Source organism: Pholis gunnellus (assembly GCF_910591455.1).
Source record: "Pholis gunnellus genome assembly, chromosome: 8".
Lineage (NCBI taxonomy): Eukaryota > Metazoa > Chordata > Actinopteri > Perciformes > Pholidae > Pholis > Pholis gunnellus.
The window spans coordinates 1059910-1082006 of NC_136534.1; the positions used below are offsets into that span (position 1 = coordinate 1059910).

General features: G+C 41.2%; 1 protein-coding gene across 1 annotated transcript in view; it reads right to left on the minus strand.

Annotated features, from left to right (window-relative positions):
• Positions 1–22097, minus strand: part of grik2 (glutamate receptor, ionotropic, kainate 2) — a gene marked incomplete at both ends in the record, with an annotated part of 286105 nt that overhangs the window by 46200 nt on the left and 217808 nt on the right. Inside the window, 4 exons of the mRNA XM_079164096.1 lie at positions 3341–3558; positions 8763–8881; positions 15879–16102; positions 19534–19740. Of these exons, the coding sequence (XP_079020222.1) occupies positions 3341–3558; positions 8763–8881; positions 15879–16102; positions 19534–19740 (768 nt within the window). The remainder of the gene's footprint in view (positions 1–3340; positions 3559–8762; positions 8882–15878; positions 16103–19533; positions 19741–22097) is intronic.

Consider the following 22097-nt stretch of genomic DNA (forward strand, 5'->3'; position numbering starts at 1 on the left):
CATCTATGACACCAGCGTTTGCTGTTCTACATGAATGCAGCACGGCTTAGCTATAGATCATGGAGCTGGGGTTATTTTAATGACTACCACCTCCACCACTGCCAACAAAGAAATTACAAAAGAGCTTTGAAATGAGAACCACATAAATTGAATTTCAAATGTGTTTGCTATTTTTGTGAATCTGGAGTTCCACCTCAACTAATGGTTGGCAGAGGAAAGAGAGGGAACGTGACCAAAACCAGAAAGAAAAGGAAGGAGGAAGAAAGACTAACTAAAGGTACTTTTTAATTCCTGTGAACTGAACCTTTTAATGATTTTTCTCCACATAATTCTCATCACTTTTTACAACCATTACTTAGAACACCGTTTTCTAAAAACATCAAGTGCAGACGTGGCGTACAGATTTAACCTGCAAGTCTTCTGCTCACAACATGCTCAAGTGGGAAGCTCTAAAGTGTGTTTGGCCCAAAGGCGTTTGAGTTTATGGCCAGCCACCTGAGATAAATGAAAGCAGAGATATGGAGTGGTAACCAGTCTGCCAAAAACATTTAGCCTTTTCTCTTTCTACCACAATTTAACTTGAGAACTTGTGATATTCTGCGTTATAAAGGAATGTTGTTTTTCTTTTTGCTATTTTTGGTGAGGAGTTATTTAATTACAGCATTTTCTTTAACGGACACGTTTGTCATTTTGTTGAAGGTATGACAAGTTTGGAGCATATATTTTAAAATAAAGCATTTTCTCAAAACTGTCCCTCGTGCATACAAGCAATTGATAAAAAACGGTATTATCCCGTGTATTTCTACCAACCTAGCCCATAATGCTCAAAGGATTTGGACCGTCTGACCTGAGGCAGTACATGATGGCTGCAGAGGGACCTCAGCATAGGTAGGATGATTAACAACCACATATGCTGCTTCTTACACCAACTGTTGTTTTCATTCATTTGTGCGGCAATATGATAAAGAGAACCATCACCACAGCAGTTTGCACATGAATTGTGAGTATGTTTCAGTGTGAAGACGAGACACACAAACATATTAATCACAACCGTGTCCCTGTGTGTGTGTGTGTGTGTGTGTGTGTGTGTGTGTGTGTGTGTGTGTGTGTGTGTGTGTGTGAGAGTGTGTGAACAGCACCTGCGAAGGCATGGATGCTATTGCACAGAAGGATGAAAAGGAGGTGTGAAAAGAAGCTAAATCTCAAAGCTGTCCGAGTGCCATCGACGGATTGCAAGAAAGAAAAAAAAAAACAGCATTGAAAAATCAAAATCAAAAAGAGATCTCATCCAGGGAAGTTGTCAAACACGGCAGCAGGTATTCTATATGACCTTACACTGAGGGGATTGCTAAGGCAGGGGCACGGCCATCACTGCTACATGCTTCCAGTGGTTAGGACTGTCTCCTCACAGCCAGAAGGACCTGGGTTTAAACACGACCCGGCCGCCCGGGAACTCTCTGTGCGGTTCAAAAACATGCAGGTTATGTGAAGTGTTAGTCAGTCTATCTGTGTCAATCCAGACAAATGTTCCAGCTCCTCATGACCCTGAATAGGATAAGTGGGTACAGCAGATGTCATTTGATCGTGTTAAACTAGTCAAAGTTTAAAACGAGAGATGCCAAAACTGGCCATAGCTATGAAGTGTGTGTGTGTGTGTGTTTGTGTTTTCACAAGCTGCGTCGCTGTCACAACTGGTAAACACTAACTAATATTGGCTACAATGGACAACTGGTTGGTTCTGGATCTTACATTTTTAAGTAAGATAATACAATTATTAAAATATTTCTGTCAGACCACAACTGAAGTAGCATAACAGCCGAAATCTGACCGAGCTTTAACCATAGAAGTGACTGATCAGAAAACATCATCTTTTTCACAGACATGCATTTGGAAAGATAATGACAGATGACTCGTTATGTTTTTAGAACTTGCCAACCTGTTGTCACTCACAACGGATCCACTAACACAGCTTGGTCAGTGCTTATTTAGCGTGTGCATGCTGCGCGCCGACCAGCTGCATTATGGACGAAGCAACTGACGTGGTATGACGAGCGAGACAGTCCCCACAGGGCTGGTGGATCAAACCCATGTTGTCATGAGTCGTTAAATCACATGAGTCGTGTGAGTGGCTAGTCAAGTGACTCGTTAGTTAGTCAGTCAAGTTAAGGTCAACCCTGCTTTATTCCTAAACCTAACTAAGTAGTTTTGTTGCCTATACATAACTTCCTGTAAAGACGGAAGTTTATTTTGAACTCTGCGTGTAACAAGCCTATATTGACACCCCATCACTGACACAAATCTGATGCTAGAGGAGTATGTAGAGCGTCATAGTTTGAAGCTTAGGAGCACTGAGCAAGCTGTGTTATGTGACGTTATTTGGTGTAATAATGTGTTGAACTGTGTTGTTGCTGATAAACTAATTTAGGCAGAATAATTTGAGTCATTTGTAATTTAGGTGTTGGCTCGTCCATTTTTAAATAGAAAGCTGTTCACACACACTGGTTTCAAAGAGCAGGCAGGCAGAGACAATACTGAGATGCAATACAGGAAATGAAAGCATGGGAAAGGATCAACAACTTTATTGAAGTAAAATACTGAATTAAAAGTTATCTTTCAGCAAAAGAAAAAATGATGAAAAATGAACGAATTAGACACCATCTTGTGACGGGATCACACCAGCTGCAATGCAAAATCAGGGCAGTGTTGTAAAGCCGGGGGTGTGGTGGTTACTACTCCCGGAAGCCTTGCACAGACCACAACCATTTTCTAACATAGCCTTCATTTTGATCTCAACTTCACATCTGTAAACGTGCGTTCACACCAAACGCAAAGCAAATTTTCGTGTCGCGTTACTCGTGGCAGTTTACTCACGGGACCATTTGTGGTTTATTCGCATCATTTGCAATAGATGCGCCGAAGAAGAGGAGTGGCTTATCTCCATGGAAGCCAAAATCAACTAAGACATTTATTTCTGCCATCAACCATTAAAGAAATAACTAATATTTCTGCTTAGTACTTGTTGTGGAAGTCCCACATATCCAAGAAACTAAACGCCTTCTTGTCTTCTATCAATTCGGTGGCTACATGAGGTTGATCACTCTACAGGAACTAACCCTCTGAGATTTTCATTATGAGTTTTAGTGTCCAATAAAAAAGCTCTCCGATGTCATGTATTACACTATTAATATTTACCTTGCAGACGTGTCATTATCAACCATCTCAAAGTTTATAATAAACCTTGACATACCCATATTGTGCATCTATAATGTGCTGAGTGATACAGAGCAGTAAAGCACTGGAACGGACTCTAGTTGGTTCATGATATCCAGCTGTAACTAACCTTGAAGAAGGTCATGGTGGAGCCATCCTCTACCACCCCGTATTCTATCTTCGTCTGCTTGGCTAAGTCGTCAGCAGAGTCAATGGGCGACTCCATCCTCTCCACGGTGAGGAAGGCTGCCAGGTTCGCCGTGTAGGAGGAGATGATGATAAGCGTGAAAAACCACCAGATTCCTCCTACAATTCTGGTGGAGAGGGCTTTTGGCATGAGCTCAGATCCTGAACAAGAGGAGCAGAGAAGGTGGTGAAGCCTGGTATAGCATTATGCTGGGGAGAGGGCAGCACCAAGCCAGACCTACCGAACCAGACCGGATCGGGCCAGACCAGGTAGGGCTGGGCCAGACCAGGCCAGGCAGGGCTAGGACGGGCTAGGCCTCTGCATCTGCTGCTTGGATCACACACTCACATACACACAGAGTGGGCAGAGTGGGCGGCTTCACGGTTGGACCTGGTGATTGGTATTTAGACTTACGCTCACTTCCGGTGTGCTCTTTCTTTACTGTACCCCTCCGACAACTAATCCCAGTTCTCTTCATTTCAAAATGTGACAAAAAAAAAACATCCCTCTGCCAGAAACTGACACATTAAAATGAATTTGCACGCTCTTGCGACATACAGTAGGTACTGTACTTCTGGAAACGAAATAGTGGCCACTTGTGAGGGGTAGCTACTGTAGCTGGCAAGCAAACCACCAACATGCTAGCTAGTCAGAAACAACTTCTATATGTGGAAGGTTGCCAACCAAACTGTCTTCACCAGTTGGTAACCAGATAAACATTTAACAGTTTTTTGGTGACGAACTATTTGTATACTTAACAGACAATAAGTCTATGCAATTGTCTACAAACCATCTTTTCTAAAGCAACGTATTGTTACGGTGACTGGTCGTCATTTATCCTTTCTGATTGATTGCTAAGCTTCTGGAAGGCAGACCTAATGCAATATGAGCAGGCCTGAGGGCAGACACAGAGGGAGTGAGTGCTAGAGTCGAGATATGGACATGAGAGTGCTGCAGATGAATGCAAAGAGCAACTTTTTGTGGAGACCATGATGGATGATGAAGGCGAACCCCCTACCCTGAAGTATTTTGGTTTAATTTGTGTCTAACCTGAATGAACTGAACAAGACTCCAAGCTCAGTGCACGGTTGTTAATTCAAGAAGAGTACCAGAGCGGAGCGGCCCAACCACGCAGTACACTGAGCAACACTGAGGGGAATGACTGGAGCAGCTGCGGAAAGATACTGGTCAGGCCTGAATACTTTCCCTGTTGATTTATAGGCATTTAGCATATGTGATGGTCTGTAAGTAGCTGCTACAGCCATAAGGCTTAGTGGTAATTAATTCCCCAGACCAAACAAAAGCTCATCTTATCTGGACTACCTGTGCCGTGACAGTAAAGGGGATTTATGAAATTGGGTCCTATTTCAAACAGCTTCAGCTGTCTGGCTCCTTGATCATCAGATTGACCCCGGCAAGCTGGTTTGTATTAGGTCAACATTGCAAAATTGCATGGCAAAGTGGTCAAAAGCTAAACTCTACATACAGATCTGCATTGATTTAGTTCATCCCTGCAAGTGACCTCACTGATTGCTGCAGTTCCTATGAGGAAGTTTAGCACAGCATCAGTTACTTTCACGTTTGTTTATCTCTTACAATAGAGTAAACAAATTTGACTGTTTATACATTCAACTTCTATGCAGAATGTAGGCTGAGCATGAAGGAGCATATGTGCGTGGGTAGAGAGGGAGCGAGGTTTGTTGTCCAGGGGGAAAGAAGGTGGGCCTGGGTTATATCAGGACTATTCTCCTCAAGCGGCTTAAGCAATTGAAAGCTGGGATTTTGCACATTCACTCGGAGGGAAAGCTGATAAGGAGTCAGGGAGATAGGAGGTTAAGAACTGTGCTCCACTCCTTTTGTGAGAGACTCACTTTATATCAAACTTTTTTCTCGCTGTCCCCCAAGTGAGCTGTCTAGTAAAGGGAGCGTGCAGAGAAAGACCTGACAGCCAACTGCAGCTCCAGCCCACCGCTATTGATACTGCAATGGAGGGGGAAGGGCAGGCTGGAGGGCGGGATCTTACCTGTTAAGTGATAACAAATAATTGTATTCACTATCATGACTTTCCAAGATCATGAAAAATAACAGCGGCTTGTTTAATGAATTAATACAATTGTGTCTTTTCACAAGTAGCTGAATGTGTTCACTGTCAGCATGTCTACATGCTCAAAGACACTACACCTACTCTTCTGTAGCACTTTAAATATGCGGTGTTAAATTGATATCATCATGCTGTTTAAGCGTAGAACACTCACAGTATGTTGATAATACAGTGTTTGCCTCTGCATTATCACTCACTGCATGGTGTGAAGTCTTGATGGACACATCAGCAGTGTAACAGGCTGGACGATGAACACAGTTGCACTCTTGCCTGTTAAGTAGACTGGGTCTGCAGTTCATTCGTCACTGAACTGTGAACCGGCCAGGTAATCATTGTGTCGTAGGTCAAAACACACACACGCTTGCTATGCTCTGGAGCTGGCCGTGTACATTCTTCTTTTTGAAAACCAACATGGCTCAGTGCAAAATGTTGTTTCAAAACTAAATAATTTGACATCAGACAATATACTAAACGTCATGTCGATGTTTATCCAGCGTCTGTAGTCTCAAATATGTCAATGCATTAAATGAATGAAGTGGAAAATAGAAATGGAAGAAATAAGATGTCTTCTGAAATATCTCTTACAAGATGTTGTGTGTATATATATATATATGTATATATATATATATATATATATATATATATATATATGTATATATATACACAGTATATATGTATATATATATACAGTATATATACATATATACACAATATATATGTATATATATACTGTATATATATACTGTATATATGCAGATATGTGAACCACACATATGCTTCAGAATACATTTTCCCGAAGTGTATTCATTGATCTTCATTGGTGATGTAAAGCTTACATTCACAAATATTTAATTTGTATGCATTTTGTGATCATAGCTCTCGAATTATTATCTAAAAAAATGTCACAAAAATTCATTGAAGGTTATATGCTAATCTCACAGAGGGCCCTCAAAAAGCTACAGCTGGCCCCGATCCCAACAACTAAACAAGGACTTTAGTGTCTATGTTATCATTATATATATTGTATATGGACTCATGTGTCTAGAAATAAAAGTTGAATGAATTAAAAACATGTTAACCCTCTAAAACACATTGTCTGTTTAACCTATCATGAGCCACCAGCCATCGACGCTGTCAGACTTGGCTCAACCACAGTATCTGAGTCAGCCAGCGCGGAGCAACAGCCACCCACTTTGCCCATTCATAAAACCACAATCAAGAACACAAGTCAAGGAAGCAGGCATGATCACAAACACATTCATCAGTAGTGTTAGCAGTGGATTCTGCTTGTTCTGTGTTGGACCCATGGCCGGCTATCAGATGCAGGTTTGTTTCAAAGTGTAACATGTTACCAGCTCCGAGCTTCCTTTCCTGTTTCACCTCAGACACCAGAACAGAAAAGAGGGGCGACCCACTCAGAGCGGCGAGTCGACCCGAACAGAACCTGGTTGGGGCTGACTGTCATGTACCCAAGGTAACGTCATGACCAAAGAAGCACATCCCACAGTTTTCTGGGGGGCGGGGCAAGCCGCCGGGCAGGGGAGCCTCTCTACAGTGCAGACCAGCACGGTGCCATGCAGACGCCGCGTGTTCCTTCAGTCTAATCCCGCTGCCTTCTGGCCCTCAGCCACATCTTCTCAACTGGTCAACCCTACACATCTGTTCTGCTGGCTCGTCAAACAAACTATATCCAACACGACTACATCGTGAATTACATCCATCTTTGACAGTTCTTAGTTAGTCATAAACATGTTTTATTCTCTGTGTTCATAAAATCCTAAAACCAGTCATCATATTTTGATCTCAAATAATTCAAATATTATTTGCATCCTAATACATCCAATAAATCCAAATCTGTGAGAAAGGTTAGTTGCTAATTTGGGGATATTAGTAAGCATGCAGCATAAGTAAGCATGCAACCAGCCAACAAGAGATACGTTATCAGCTGCTAAATCCTGGGAAAGACTGAGACGTCTGTAGACTTAAAGGGTCACTTCGTCAAAAAAAATGTCCCTTCCAACTAGAGGTATGTAGTCATGCAGATAGTTCTGCTTGTGTTTGTCCACATTTTGATATCTGTCTCTGAGATGTCACCCTCCACCTGATACAGTTGTGGAGGTTAAATGTGGATTCTGCAGAGAATCAGACAAATAGGTTGAATCTTGTAAGAAACTGAATATCTAAAGATGCGATCACTACTTATTCCCTTTTCCCTTTAAAAGCACCAATAAGTAGAAGATCAAGTATGGTTGACAGCTCTTGAAAAAGCCCTTGATTTTTTCCAAGGTCAGAAAAATAAAGTTTTCACAAACATTAAAGTTTAGGTTTGACTTTTAAGTCTTGACTTTTTGTTTCTGAATAAAAACAGATTGTTTTTAGAGTATAATATTTCAGTTTCACTATTCATTTAATTTTCATTTGAGGTTTAATTTCACAATACCTATTCAGTTCATTATACGATTTATATGGTTACATTCTTCCACTGTGAGGACCACAATTAAGATTCCTTCCACCTCCTTTGATAGGCTGGAGGCAGAAATAACAGAGACAGATATTCAAAAACCCAAACCAAATCTACATGGCGAGACCCCAATAGAGGTAAGGGAGACATTTGTATTATTATTTCTTGTACTGCAGGTGAACTGACTCTTTAAAGCAGCTTTGACTATAGCAGCATGTTCTGTGTGCTCCATTGCACTGTTCAGATGTAAATAAGTAAATAAGTTGGAAATGCTAATTTAAAAATGCAATATATCTCCCAATGTGACATGCATTGTAAAGTGCATACAGCATTTATTATTATTTAAGTGATAACGTTCCAGACTTTGTTTTTTTCTCAGTCTAAAGATGCCAACTAGTTGAGAAGATATGGCATTTGTTTGGCTGAAGGAAACAAAACTAAACAGGCACGGGAAGCTGCTGAGTTCACATTCTCATTCAATCTCACCCATTTGATCCATCTCAGGTATTCTGGGAGGGTTCACTTACTTGTTCAGATGGCCGTGGACAGTTGGGGAAAGGGAGGGGAGGAGTCAGGGAGCATGAGGAAGGGAAGCATGCAGGCGCACCACCCTCATTCATTGATCACATCACTCAAATCCCATTCAGTCCAGTCCAGTCCCGCTGGACTCTACCAGTGGAGCATCTAGCATCATGCACAGAGGCCCCCATGCATGGTCATGGGCCTGGTCAAAGAACAAGGTTGACCCCCAGCAAAAAAGTGGGACTTGTGCTAGAAAAAGGGGGGCAGGCAGAGGCGTCTACCTTGCTGCATGAGAGCTCCAACTCCAAACCAGAAACTATTTAGCAGGGTGAAATTGTTTTCCACTACATCCGAGTCAGGGTTGCAAGGGTGGGGGTTATACCACTCGTAGGGACTAAACCTGTGACAATTAACAGAGAACACACACATATATGTTTACTGCAGTTGCTTAAAGACACAAGAGTAAACAATAAAAGAGACCAAGAGTTGTCATCCTACCTGGAGAGACAGGGAGAGAAAACAAAGGTTACATAGTCATGTCCAGAGATAAGACAAATCCTGCCTGAGGAAACTTCCCTCATCAACAAGCATTGCTATGCCTTCATGTACATACCTCAGATTGCTATGCGGTTAACTGGATTAGTAAATTAAGAGTTTATTACATGGATTATTATAAAATGATGATTGGGATTATTTATTAGTCAAAATAAAGCCTTCAAAAATGACTGCTCATCTGAATCTCTTGTGTGTGTTTTTAAATTGTAATAAAATACAATACTCAGGGATTGGGCTCCATTTAACCCCACTCATATTCCAAAGGTGGCTCCTCGTGTGGGAGTGCTCATATCAAAGGCAGTTCCCTCAGTAATTTAATCGATGGGGTCTGAAAATAACTCCATTGTCAGCCGAGAAAAGAACTAATAATCCTTATAATCTTAGAGGAGCATTAATATTCAGCAGATCAAGCGGTTCATTCCCATCATGCCCACGCCAGCCCCGGCGCTCCCCCTCACTCGACACACTCCTCAAGCAGAGGGATTTCTCATTTATTCATATCAAATAAAAGTGACATTACATTAGTAAAGGTTGATTGGTCTACAATTAAGCATTCTGACCTGATTTGGTTTGTGCTGGAGTTCGAGGGGGAACTGGGGCCCTATCTTGACTCAAGCTGTTTAACAGACACAAAGGGTTTGACTAATCAAATTGCAATGCATAATGTAGACTTACTGCGCTGGAAGTCAAAAACGATAACCTCGAGTGGATGTTACATCTGCATAGAGGATAATGCAGATGAAACTGCTACCACCACATGTCAAGGTTTGGATGGTCCTCTGGTTCTAATATAGCAGTACAGGGTTGAATACCGTAATACAAGACTCTATATGAAGACGCATGGTTGTATCGCTAAAATGACTGCATTATAACTGTACCCTGTCATTGACTAATGGGCTTTGCCATTATGATATGGTTAACATTGGTGTTCCTTCTCACCCCCACAACACTCAGAAGGATATTGTGTAGTGTAGCTCAAGGACCTCTGAATGTCCTCCTTATTTCTGCTTTAAGAGAATCCTTGGCCTTAAATCAATCTGTCCGCTCACTCAATTTGCCCCAGATTTGCTTGCTTGTCAATTTGCAATGCCAAATTGAGTTCAGCTGAACTGCAACCTTGCTGTGGCAAATGTGACAATGTGACCCAATCCCTTGCGCAGAGGTCTCTGAGTGTTTTTCCTCCAATCATGTTGTGAAAAGCCAATTACCGCTCGCCATGAACATGGATGAGCGCAGTTGTCAGCGTTGTGCTGGATCATGGGTGTGGCTGGCTGGACTGCTGCTGTTGGTTGGGTCAGGGAATGCTGAACCTTACTGTAGCACTGTTTGGCCTGTTTCCTGTCACTTTGATCCTATTACACTGCCCTTACATTATCTCAGATCACCTGTGCTGCAGCGGGAGAAACTTTGAGCAAGGTCAGTGCAGAGATAAAAGCCAGGAATTCACCAGCAGCGCAGAAACAATGTGAGGCTCTTATCTTTCTACGGGGGCAGGGTCACCCAGCAGAACCGTCCAGCGATGCTACGCATGATAACACCAATGTCAGGGGAGATAAATCAAAAGTCAGAATGGTCTGGTTGCTCTGTCACTGGATGATGCACTTTATTTGTCTAAACTTAAGCGTTTGACTGATCAGTAAACTTTATTTTTCTGCTGGCCGTCCCATTTTTTATTTCTAGCAAGTTTGACTATTGTGATGGTTTTTGAACAGGTAACACCAAAAAAGCTCATTGTGAATGCTGCTGCTACTACGGTCTAAACAAAGATGCAACCAAACACAGGACTGTTGGTGTCCCGGATGGAACCAAAAGTAAACATTGAGTTTACGCTTGTTACGTAACGTTGTTATGTAACATTCTCATGCTTATGTTAAGTAACATTACATAAGAAAGTCCACTAAGGCCGGTTTTTTATTTGCGCTACTTAGTTTGGTTTAAAATTACGTTGTTACTTTATTTTCACACAAACCTTTATCTTTTTTTACCTGAACCAAGTAGTTTTGTTGCCGATGCTTAACCAATAGTTTTACAATGTAAACCACTTGGAATATGAAAGGTATTTATGAAACTTGTTTTGGTAGACTGGGTAGTTAAAACACATAAAACGGGCTGGTGTGCCTGGGAAAATGTTCAACAATAATGGAAAGTGCAGGATCGATAATTTGCTGTACATTTGCACTGGAAACATTCTTTACGGTTGAACCAAAATGCACAAGATAGGTTTGTCAACTGCGGTACACTGTACATGGTAGCCTTCTGTGTACACAAGGAACATAATACAGCTTCCTACCTGACACTCATTTGTTTTTGTTATGCATTTAGTTGCAGCGGGCATATTTATGTCAAAGGTCCAAAGCAATTAGACCTGTTAACCTTCTCTTACTCATTAAGGCTCAAAAAGATGAACTCACATCCAGAACATCTCACTTAGAGGTCTGCGTGGGATTCAGAGGAGAATTTTAACCGCATGACGAGGCTGTGCCTTTAATATGAGCACGTACCAAACCAAAGGCTTCTCATTATTCAAAGACAGATTACACTTTGATGTGAGGAAAGAAAGACGATGCACACAGAGAAATATTCTAATTTTGGGAAGGACAGGCGAGAACTACATGTCAATATCATGAGTCATAATTCTTTGGAGATAGACGAAGAATATTCTGCAGAAACCTCCTGATCAATTACTGTCACATAGCTTCACCTCTGCTTCTCGCTTATCTTAAAGAAATGCTCTTGATGTGTAGGATGTAGGGAATCGGATTCCCCAAAGTGTAACAAGATGATAATGCACTGGCTTTAGCAGAGGTGGTGCGATATCTATATCACCTGTGCCAGAAGCAGCAATGGTGCTATTGATGTTATTAGAGGGAACATAAAAGCAGTAACAACCGGTGACATTGACATCAGTAACTGGTGATATCGGGGCAGGTGGCGGTACAACAGAGTAATCATGTGGTTTTAGCTGTGCGCCCATGTGGAATAGGCCTATCCATGAGAGAGAGAGGCTGCTCTAGCTCTAGCACTGTGTTCAGTCTCCCACACATACAGTCAGTCAAACAGTGCAGCACAAACACAAGCATACATAGATGAAATGTGTAATGTGTACACACACATATATAAACAGTATAGAACTGCACAGTGGAACTAAACCTTGTTGTGTAAAGTATTGCCTGTCAATTGTATGTGCTTGACAGTTTGGTCTCACAAGCTTTTGTGAAATGAGTACTTAACATACAAATGACGTATGTGGACAAAAGGTGAAAGAAATGCATTTCACCACCATGCAAGGATTAATTAGAGGACATGGGACAAATAAGGCTTTTTTATGGGTGTATAGAATAAGCAGAGAACGTCCCAAGAACAATGATAGCATCTGTGGGGTTCATGCAAACAGACTGGATGTTTACATTTCAATGAGAAGCAAAGTTGTATGAGTCTTTTGTCAAGAGCAAAGGCAAACGTAGTGTGACATTGTTCAGGGCCAGGAAACTTATTAGGATTGGGGGGGTCTCTTTGACATGGAGAGCACTGGCCGTCTCCTGTCAACAGTCAACGTCCTGGTTAAAAGAAAACAAAGTAGTTCTTCTCTCAACCATAACACTGATGGTTCCCTGATCTGACCTGAGTAACCCAACCTCTATCCTTAGATCTGCAACTATCAAAGTAGTTCTTGTGCCTAAACCTGACCAGACTTTTACCAAAGTGGTTACAAATGAAGAAATACATAATTGATTTGATTGATTGATTGATGATTTATATGGGTTTAGAAGCACTTTTCCTATAGGCATCATCTGGGATCACAAAACACTAATAAGGTTCATTTTTGATGGCAGTGCAAATTCATTGTTTAGTTTTGGAGTATTTCATGGTAATACCAAAAGGTAAGTGTATTCATGATAAATGCCTGTACTTTTACTTGTTTCAGTCACTGTTCCTGTAGTATCATTGTAGTATCTTAAAATGTAAACGTGAGTAGTAGCGATAGCTTGTTTCCGTTATCTTTTGCTAGTTGTTGTTTTTTTGCCTATTGTAGTGCTGTTCTGTGTGTGGCCGTCTTTGGTTTTCTTTTCATATTGTACTGACATGCTGAACCCCAACAATAAACCAACGAGAGACAACAAAGCTTGTCACTTTTTTTCTCTTGGTTAACCTTGATGAGCATCTAACGTGTTCTCATTTAGCTGATCGCATGGTGATTTTAATAATGAACCTGTTCACTGTTTTTATTCCTTCCCTTATCGAGCCATGTAGATCGTTTCTTTCTTTTTTTCTGTCCTGAGATATGTCTCTGTATTTTCGAGGATTTGTTTAAACTAGTTTAAACAGGAACTATTTCTTCTGTAAAAGTTAGCTTCAGTGAACAGTTTGAACAGCTAGTTCTATCGATTATCTAGAACAGCAGGGACACTAAGACATGTGCTTGTTGAATTTGTGGGCTGAGCCCAACAAACTAAATCCCATTCACCGCCATTGTATTGGAGTGAAAGAACCAAATACAAAACTAGCTACATAGCACAGGGGGAGGAAAGTGGGAAGATATTTAACACTTCTATGATATTTCAACTGCACAGGCTCTTTTCTCCAGACTAACCTAATGTCTGACAGAACATTATAAACATGTACAACTCTTCTTGTGAAGGTGGAGGGAAGTAATCTATCTAATCTTCTGTTCACAACATGTAATCTGCCTTTTAGACTTCTCATTTCATGACATTTTGTGAGACTGTTATGTGCTTCACTCTACAGCAAAAACATGCAGCTGTAGCCCAACATGCGTTTGTGTGTACAGGAGAAGAGAAGGAATAGAGGGGGAATTTATACACTTACCCAAACACTTACTTATTATGATATTAAATACAGATAGGTGCATATTCTGAGCCAACTTAGATGACAGTTGCCGCTTCTTATTCTCTCGTGTGATCATATCGCCAGTAACATCGGAAAACACATGTGCGTTAACGATAAAACTGTCGGGTCACGGCTGCAAGACAGCCGACGTCTCCCAAAAGTTTTAGAGTTAACATTAACTTTTCTCCCTCTTTTTTTCTTCACCATGCTTCTAATGGCAGCCACAGGTAAGAACCACTAGATCAAATGAGCGGGCTTCAAAAAACATTGGCCTAGTTCCACTGAATGGATTTGTCGGAGCAAAGACAAGAAAACCAGTACAAATAATGTGCTGTGTCATTTTACCAGCCAAAGCATTCTCTGTGTCAGCTGCATCAGCAAACTAAACTATGATGTACATAGGTGGAACAAAAGGTAAATAAGATGATACAGAGCTGTATGTGTCCATTACAGATACACCTACCAGTCTAAGCTAGATTGTCAGTGTGATTAGGTCACATTAAGTCTCATCGATACAAGCTGAGCAAAGAAGTAAAAACATTCCTGATTATTTATTGAATGTTTCTATCTAAAGCAGCGTTTTATGACTGAAATCAGCACAGAGCTCTAACCATACTACACCTACCCTCTACAGCCCCCTTATGTCACTTTCTATCGTCAAGACCCAAGCGCTACTCCAGAACCTTGTACTTCTTCACAAATGGTCATAAAAAACATATTTGGAACAATGTATTTAAACTTTGCAGCACTCCCTCCTTGGGTTCAGTTTCTTTGTCCAATGCCATCTGAACTTGTAAGGCACTGATTAACTGAACTGAGAGACCTGAAATTGCAGGTCAGCGCCCCACTTTAGAGAGAAGTTTGGTGCAGAAGTGAAAAAGTATTCCAAGGCAACTAAAGGAAATGACCCTCAATTTCAGGTTTTACGGGGGAAAGCATAGACTAGCCTATATAATAATGGACGACGCACATCCACTTCCTCCAACCGTACATAAATCAAACCAAAATATCTTGGATACGGGTGCTGCTATCATGCGCTGGTGACATCATTTGGAGCCAGAGTCCACGCAGTAGTGATCGGGGGATGGAGCTGCGGTATCGAGGTCCCGCCCATACACCTGTCTGCTCTGTGTGCTTTGACAGCCTGCATAGCAAATTAATCTGGACATAAATATTTGTCTATATCTTAACATATTCTCAACTACAATGAGCACTGGAGAAGTTTAGTCACAGAGTGGACCCTAAGCAATGGTTACAAGGACTAGAATCCGATTTGACTCCACTTTTCCAACAGATTGTTCGATCTGGTAAGGCTACAGCTGAAAACTAATAAACCGGCTACTTGTAAGGGTGACTATTATTTTCTAGTAATTGGAGACTGTGAACCTAAACAAGCAGAAACAAATGATAGGATATCTCTGACTCAGTTGTGCTTGAAGCAAGGTGAAGGAAACAAGAGAAAAGAAAAGACAGCATGAACTCGGAGACACTGGGGACAGTGAGGGAAAGGTGGGGGAGGGGCAGCAGTGTTCACACCGAGCTCGACACATCCCACAAACACACACACTTACGCACACATATCTGTATGAGTGCACAACCTTTCTGCCATTCTCTCAGACATATACACACAAGCCTCAAACGGCTGATAGACCTACTGCTTCTCTGTTTCTGTTTCTCCTACTGATAACAATGTAAGAAGCAGGCCAGGAGGAACCTCGCAGCAGTGCCAAGTTTGTAAATGTTTCATGGTGAAAAAAGACAAGTATTCATGTGGTTGAACTGCATTAAACATGTTACACAGCAATGGCGTTGAGTTGTGATACATGACCGTTGATTAGTGTCAGCACTGTCACTGAGCGGTGAGGTTTTACTGTGAGCGAGTCAGCGATTGCAAAGATTGGCCTGTTGTTATTCGGGCGGGGGAGCCGAGCGATGGCAGCTAAGCATGTTTCTGACTGTGTGTGAGGCTGTGATCACGGGAAGTGACATGTTACCTGGCTATGACAAACAGCACACAACTGACACCCAAGTAAGCCAGCAGAATATACATCCAGATATCAGGCGAGAGGGGGTTGAGGAAGGAGAAGACCCCAGGGTTGGTCCCGTTGGGCTTGCGGTACAGTATACTTATACCCAGCGTCATGAAGGGCTTGGAGAAGTCGATAATCTTCTCGCGTGCATATGTGATGGCGAGGGGAGCCACTGCCAGATCAGCTCTCTGTCAACAGCAAACATAAAAGAGAAGAGAGATAGACCATAAGTCACAGGCACAGGAAGCGTTTAGAGGCAATCAAATTAAGAAAACAGGGTCTTTACACGCTACAGAGTCTGTCCCAAGGCACTTAGCAAGAAATTGAATGCCCTCTTTTGCTTTCCACCCATCAAGTATACTCCCACTACTAAACTCACCCTTTTCCCCCTGGAGCCTAAATCAAGGCATTCATTTATTTTCTTTACCTACTTTCTCCTTTTGTTGGGATGGCTGTGAGCTGTAGCCTATCATGGCACTATACTTTATATAATGCACTGTAGGGAGACATATAGGACAGGTCACTAGTGCTTTAGAGCAGTGATTCTCAAGTGGGTCACGGACCTGTTTTCAGTGGGTCGCGGGCCTTTGCCTGAAAAAAAAAGTGCTTTTATTTTGAAGGGGATTTTTCAGCTCAGGTTCAAACTGCACCATCTTCTTACATTTGAGAAGTTTTCCTCAATTTGGGTCGCAGCTTAGCATTAAGGGGTGATGATGGGTACCACCGCCAGACCAGTTGAGAACCACTGCTCTAGAGGACTTACACAACAAGAATGTACCGATATCTCACTACACACTATTGATTATGCTCCCTCTAGTCTAAATGGCTCCTCTGCCCAAATACAGCTGAGGACTTGAACCTTTTTGTTTTCCCAACAAGCATTTGTCATGGGTTTTCCTATTTATTGGTTCTTTCCTTCTGTTAATACAGCATTTCCTCCTTTTGTCAAGCATTGGTTTTGTGGTACAGATGCAGTAATAAAATGCTGGTTACTGTTGTGTTCTATGTAATTATCCTTGTGGTTAACCCTAACCCTAACAAGCACAGGCATCACCTCCTGAGAAAACCAAGCCAAACTGTGGAAACAAAAACTAAACCCGTGACAATTGCTAGAGATAGGTTCAGTTTTGTTAGAGTAAAGGCCTTTACACATTTGGGGCGTGAAGAATAAAGGAAGATAATGAAAATGCTAAATATGCAAGTATTATATGTTGAAGGCTTTTATTGTGAACGGAAGGTACGAAAGGAGTAGATCTGGTCTGCGCCATAAACTATAAGAAGTTTCAGTCATGATGCCACCCATTGATTTAGGGACTAGGGTTTTAAAGCCTCAAGTTTGGAATTTTGGCCGTTGCCATCTTGTTTTTTTGCAACCAGTGAACGCAAGTTATCATATTTGTACTGCTCTGTTAGAGACCTGCAATCACTGTGTAGCCCCGCCCTAAAGCATACCCTGCTTTATTGTCTATTAGACTCTAAATGGACCATCATTTAATAAATGAACATCATGCTGTATTGAAGAAGACTTGAAACTAGAGATTAAGACCATAAACTCATGTTTATGAGAAAATGACTCTACTTCTCTCTTGATTTATTACCTCAGTAAACATTGTAGACATCTATACAACCAGAGGAGTCGCCCCCAATGGTCAGTAGAGAGAATGCAGCTTTAAGGCTCTTCTGCATTGGCTTCACTTTTCAGAACTGCCCATCTGGTCTGCGCTGCCTTTGTCAAGGTTGAGATGAGTAATACCGTTTGCTGTCTTGGTTCAAACTACAGAGCCTCTGTGTTGTTGTTTTATTGTCCTTATAAATAGAGGTGAACTCAACCCCACACATTTGGGGTGATGCCTTTATTCACGGTGTGAAAGCTCACAGAATCAACCTTGTTCTGAAAACAAACCCCCTTTTTCGCAGCATTCTGTACACACAGTATACAAAATGATTCACACTAAAAAAACGCCACTGTGTATAAAGGCCTTTAAAGGTCCTACAGTGGAAAAAGGTTTGCTTACAGAATTTGTCTCTATTCCGCACACATGCAGCTGTTTACAGCACACACTGAACATCAACATTACTTTTCTATAGAGTTATTTATAATATTGAATAATCCCATCTCTGGCAAGCACAGGAGTCGTGCTTATATGTGCGACGTGTGCTCTAGAGATACACAGAGGGGAAAGTCAGGTTTCATATCTGGGCTGAAAACCGTGCTGTACTGCTGGCAGTTAATAAATCTTGAGCTGCCTTGTGACTATAAATGCTAAACATCAACAGCAAGGTCAAGTGCTTCATTTCTCAAAGATATATCCTTTTTGTCTTATGAAGGTTGCCATACATCACTTGAGGAGGAATTGACTGTGCTTTCTTCTCACAGCTGTGATACATAAAAAGTTTAGCAGATACCAGGCATCTCTGAATCCAAACTACCATACGAGCCTCCACTTTAAACATTAGCGAGACCAAAGACCATTTTGCTAAATTCCTTTGACAGGATGTTTCCAACTTGTTCAGCTCAATACAGCCTGACTTCCTCAACTGAACTTCTTCCCTGTGAGTCCACACTGCCCAGTCTTCTGAGGGCCTGTCTGCTGCAATCACCATCTGTCTCAGTCAAGCCCTGTGTGCCCAGTGTGAGAAGTGGGGCAAACCCACGCTGAACATCATCTCGCAGGGGATTGGACCCTTCAGCCATGACGGGACCAGTCTGTCACAACGGCCAATCACTGCACTGATCAAGAGCAGTAGCAGTTACGGGAGACTTGGGTCAGATATCGACTATTGCCCATGCTGCATCTGGGACTTTGTCGGGAGTAATGATCTACACTATGTGAGTTTTAATAAGCTCTGTAGGGGAAACACTTCCCGACAGAATCTATGCATCACTGTACTGTCAAACAGAGTTAGTTCTTACCTCTTAGTGCGTTTCAGTGAGATACTCCCCATCATATCTTATCTTTTGTCATTTTCAACCAAACATTTGGACGGTAATAGACAGTTTACAGAAATATACAAGTCATGAAATTAGCGCCAAAATATAATGAAAAAAATGAAAGCAGATTTAATACTAGGCACATATGAAAAACAGACACACACAACAGAGCATAATGCAGGTGAATTGCATAACAATATTGATCTGGAACTAACTAATTATTGTCATGATTTCTTCCAATAATTGATTCCACATCCCAATGTTTAGGCTCCTCCGGTTATCTGTACTATTTGTGTACTTCCCTGCATTGGATGAATATAGTTATCTTACATTTGAATAGCTTGTTCTGTCAGACCAACAGTCCAAAGTAAGAAGTTGAATGAGGTTCTACTGTAATAGATACTGTAAAACAGTTGTTTCCACCATCACAATACACAATACATGCTGGCTGCTTTTTACTATTGTGCCTGCTCACAAATCTGAATAATGTTTAAGAATAATTATGGTTTATTACAACTTAAACTTCATTTTGTAAGGTTTGTACACCATTCCTTACCAAATTCCAGTAATTAACGTTGCGTGTACAATGGTATTGGCCTGAACTAGATGTTAACATGTGTTTGCTAAAAATCCCATCCATGTTCATTCTTGAATATATACAGTATGATATAATATTTAGAGACTCACATGGTCCATTAGCTCCTTGACCATGCCATTCCACTGTCCCGTGTTCTCATCCTGGGCACCGTATCTCCCATCTTCCACCAGGCGGACCTCGTAAGTGAAGCCCAGGATGTTGGCCAGCTCTCTCAGCAGGTCTATGCAGTAGCCCTCGAAGCGGTCGTTCCCATACAGAGGCTTGTCAGACTTCTTGAACATCACATATGGCTCCTCCTGTCAGGTGAAATAGTGGCGGACGGATGAGTCTCTACAGCACTTGGCATCTTTTACCCACCGATAAGGCCTATCTGAGAGGGTGTCTGATGTGTGAGATAGGCTTTTCAGCCGCACGAGCCCGAACACACAGTGGCTCGACAAGTAAAGCGTCTAAAGCCGCTGTGTTTATGTACGTGTTTTTTGTGTACATGTGTTTGTGTGTGTGCTAGCAGTCCCAGTCCTGTGATGTGAGGTAGGGTGGGTGCAAAGTGAGGCATGACCATAATAAGAGATAATCCCCCATATCAATGACTCTGTGCTCCTCTCAGGCTCAGTAGGCTGGCTGCGGGCCCAGGCCCAGCTTTCAGGACACCACACGCTTTGTCAATAAGATAAGCGATGCTGATAGACGGACACAAAAAGAGAGCGCAAGAGCCGGCACATCCCCTCTGTTAGCAGCTGGGGAGATTACTAATGTCTTCTTTCATCCTGATTTTTTTCCTCCCCTCCCGCCTACTGAGCATCTCCTCCACCATGTCCTTCTCCTCTCGCTCCTCCACGCTTCACTCCCCGTTTGTCCTCCTCCAGCTTCCTCCCCTCTGTACCTCTGCTGCATGCACCATCTGTCTTTGTTAGCCTTAGACGCTCGTTCTCGCCGCACGTCCCTCATTTCTACGACTCCCTCGACTCTCTCAGACAAATAAATCCCAAAATATATTGTCAGGCAGGTGTTGTTTGTAATACAACTGGGCCCTGACTGAAACAAAAAGAGAAAAAAACATTCAGATTGCTAACAGCTCTGATACATTTCACTGGCTGGCGTTTTAACAGGATGTAGGCTGTGAGATGTTTGCAGATGGAGAACAACACTTTGTTCTATTCACTAGTAGTGGCGGGCCAAACAAAGTGCTGATTTGCACTGTATCATAAATTTGCCTTGTAGTAGTGATGGCAGACAGATGTTGAGGATAATGATTTCAAAGCACAGCATTGTGAGGATGGATCATGGAGCAAACACAGGTAGAACAACATGACAGCTTATTTGATACATCTGATTCTATATGTAAGTATTAAATATCAAATAATATCTTTATGCCCGTCTGTGTTCATTTCTCTCCATACCATTAATCCCTAGTATTTTTATGTATTTACTTTTAAGATAAAACTTGTGAAATGCATGTGCAGTTTTACAAATGATATGTGCCCCTTCCAAAAAGCCCATTGAATTTGGTATTTGTAGAGGAAAACCTATTTTACATTAAATATATGTTGTTATATCATTCATCAATAATCAAATCAATAATCAAATCAATATTCATCACATGTGAAATATCCAAAAGCCACAAATGTCTATGTGTGATGTGACGTAAATAAGTCAAGATATTTGAGTAAAAATGGATGAAAGTCACAGGTTTCAACATTTTAAATCAAACAAAAAGCACATATACCTATATGAGACTGTGTTAAATGCTGTTATGATAATATGATAATACATGTAAAATTGTATCTGCATGTATCTACATGTAAAATTGTTTCCTCATGTTAAATACATAAAAAGCCACATACAGTATGTCTACTGTATGTCATGTATATGTATATCATATCCATTTACAATGTGTATAATGCTGTGAAATTGTGGTCCCTGAGACCAATTAAACATTGTTTATTTAAAAATTGGTGTTTTCACAGGTGTTATCTTACATGGGACATATTTGAAATCAATATATGCGTGTGTGAATTTATCACACATGAATAACGGATTTATATGTGATTTTGTAAAATGTTTGTCCCTAACAAAAGAATCATATTCTAACATTTTCACACGTGAACTACATGCATTCATCATATTAGTGTTCACAAGGTAGTTAAGACCCCAGAGTACGCAATCCTGATAGGACCTAGTGAACGCTGGTTATGAAGCACACACACACACACACACTATCGTATTGACGCGTCACATGATCAAACAAGATTTAACATTGGACAACATCTTTATACACATTACACAAAAATCATTGTTGCATAGCTGTATATGACAAACACAAAAGAAAAGAAAAGTAGTTTGGAAAAGAAAAGTTGATTTATAGTTTCTATAGTTTATGTAAAATAAGCATATCATTTTGTTATAAATTGTTACTGAATTTTTTAACCTCCAAAAATAATAAAAACTTAAATCCTCGATGGAGATCGGTTTACCTTTTTGAGGAAATATATAGTAAATGGCACCAACTTAATATCAATGTGAGTTTTCTTTAAGCAAAGGTGTATATCCAGGTTAAATCTGAATAACATGCTCGCCTATTCCCACTATAGGCCCCCAAACCAGTGGGTATTCCACATTTAAAACCTTCACGTTCTATTTCATCCTTCCTGAC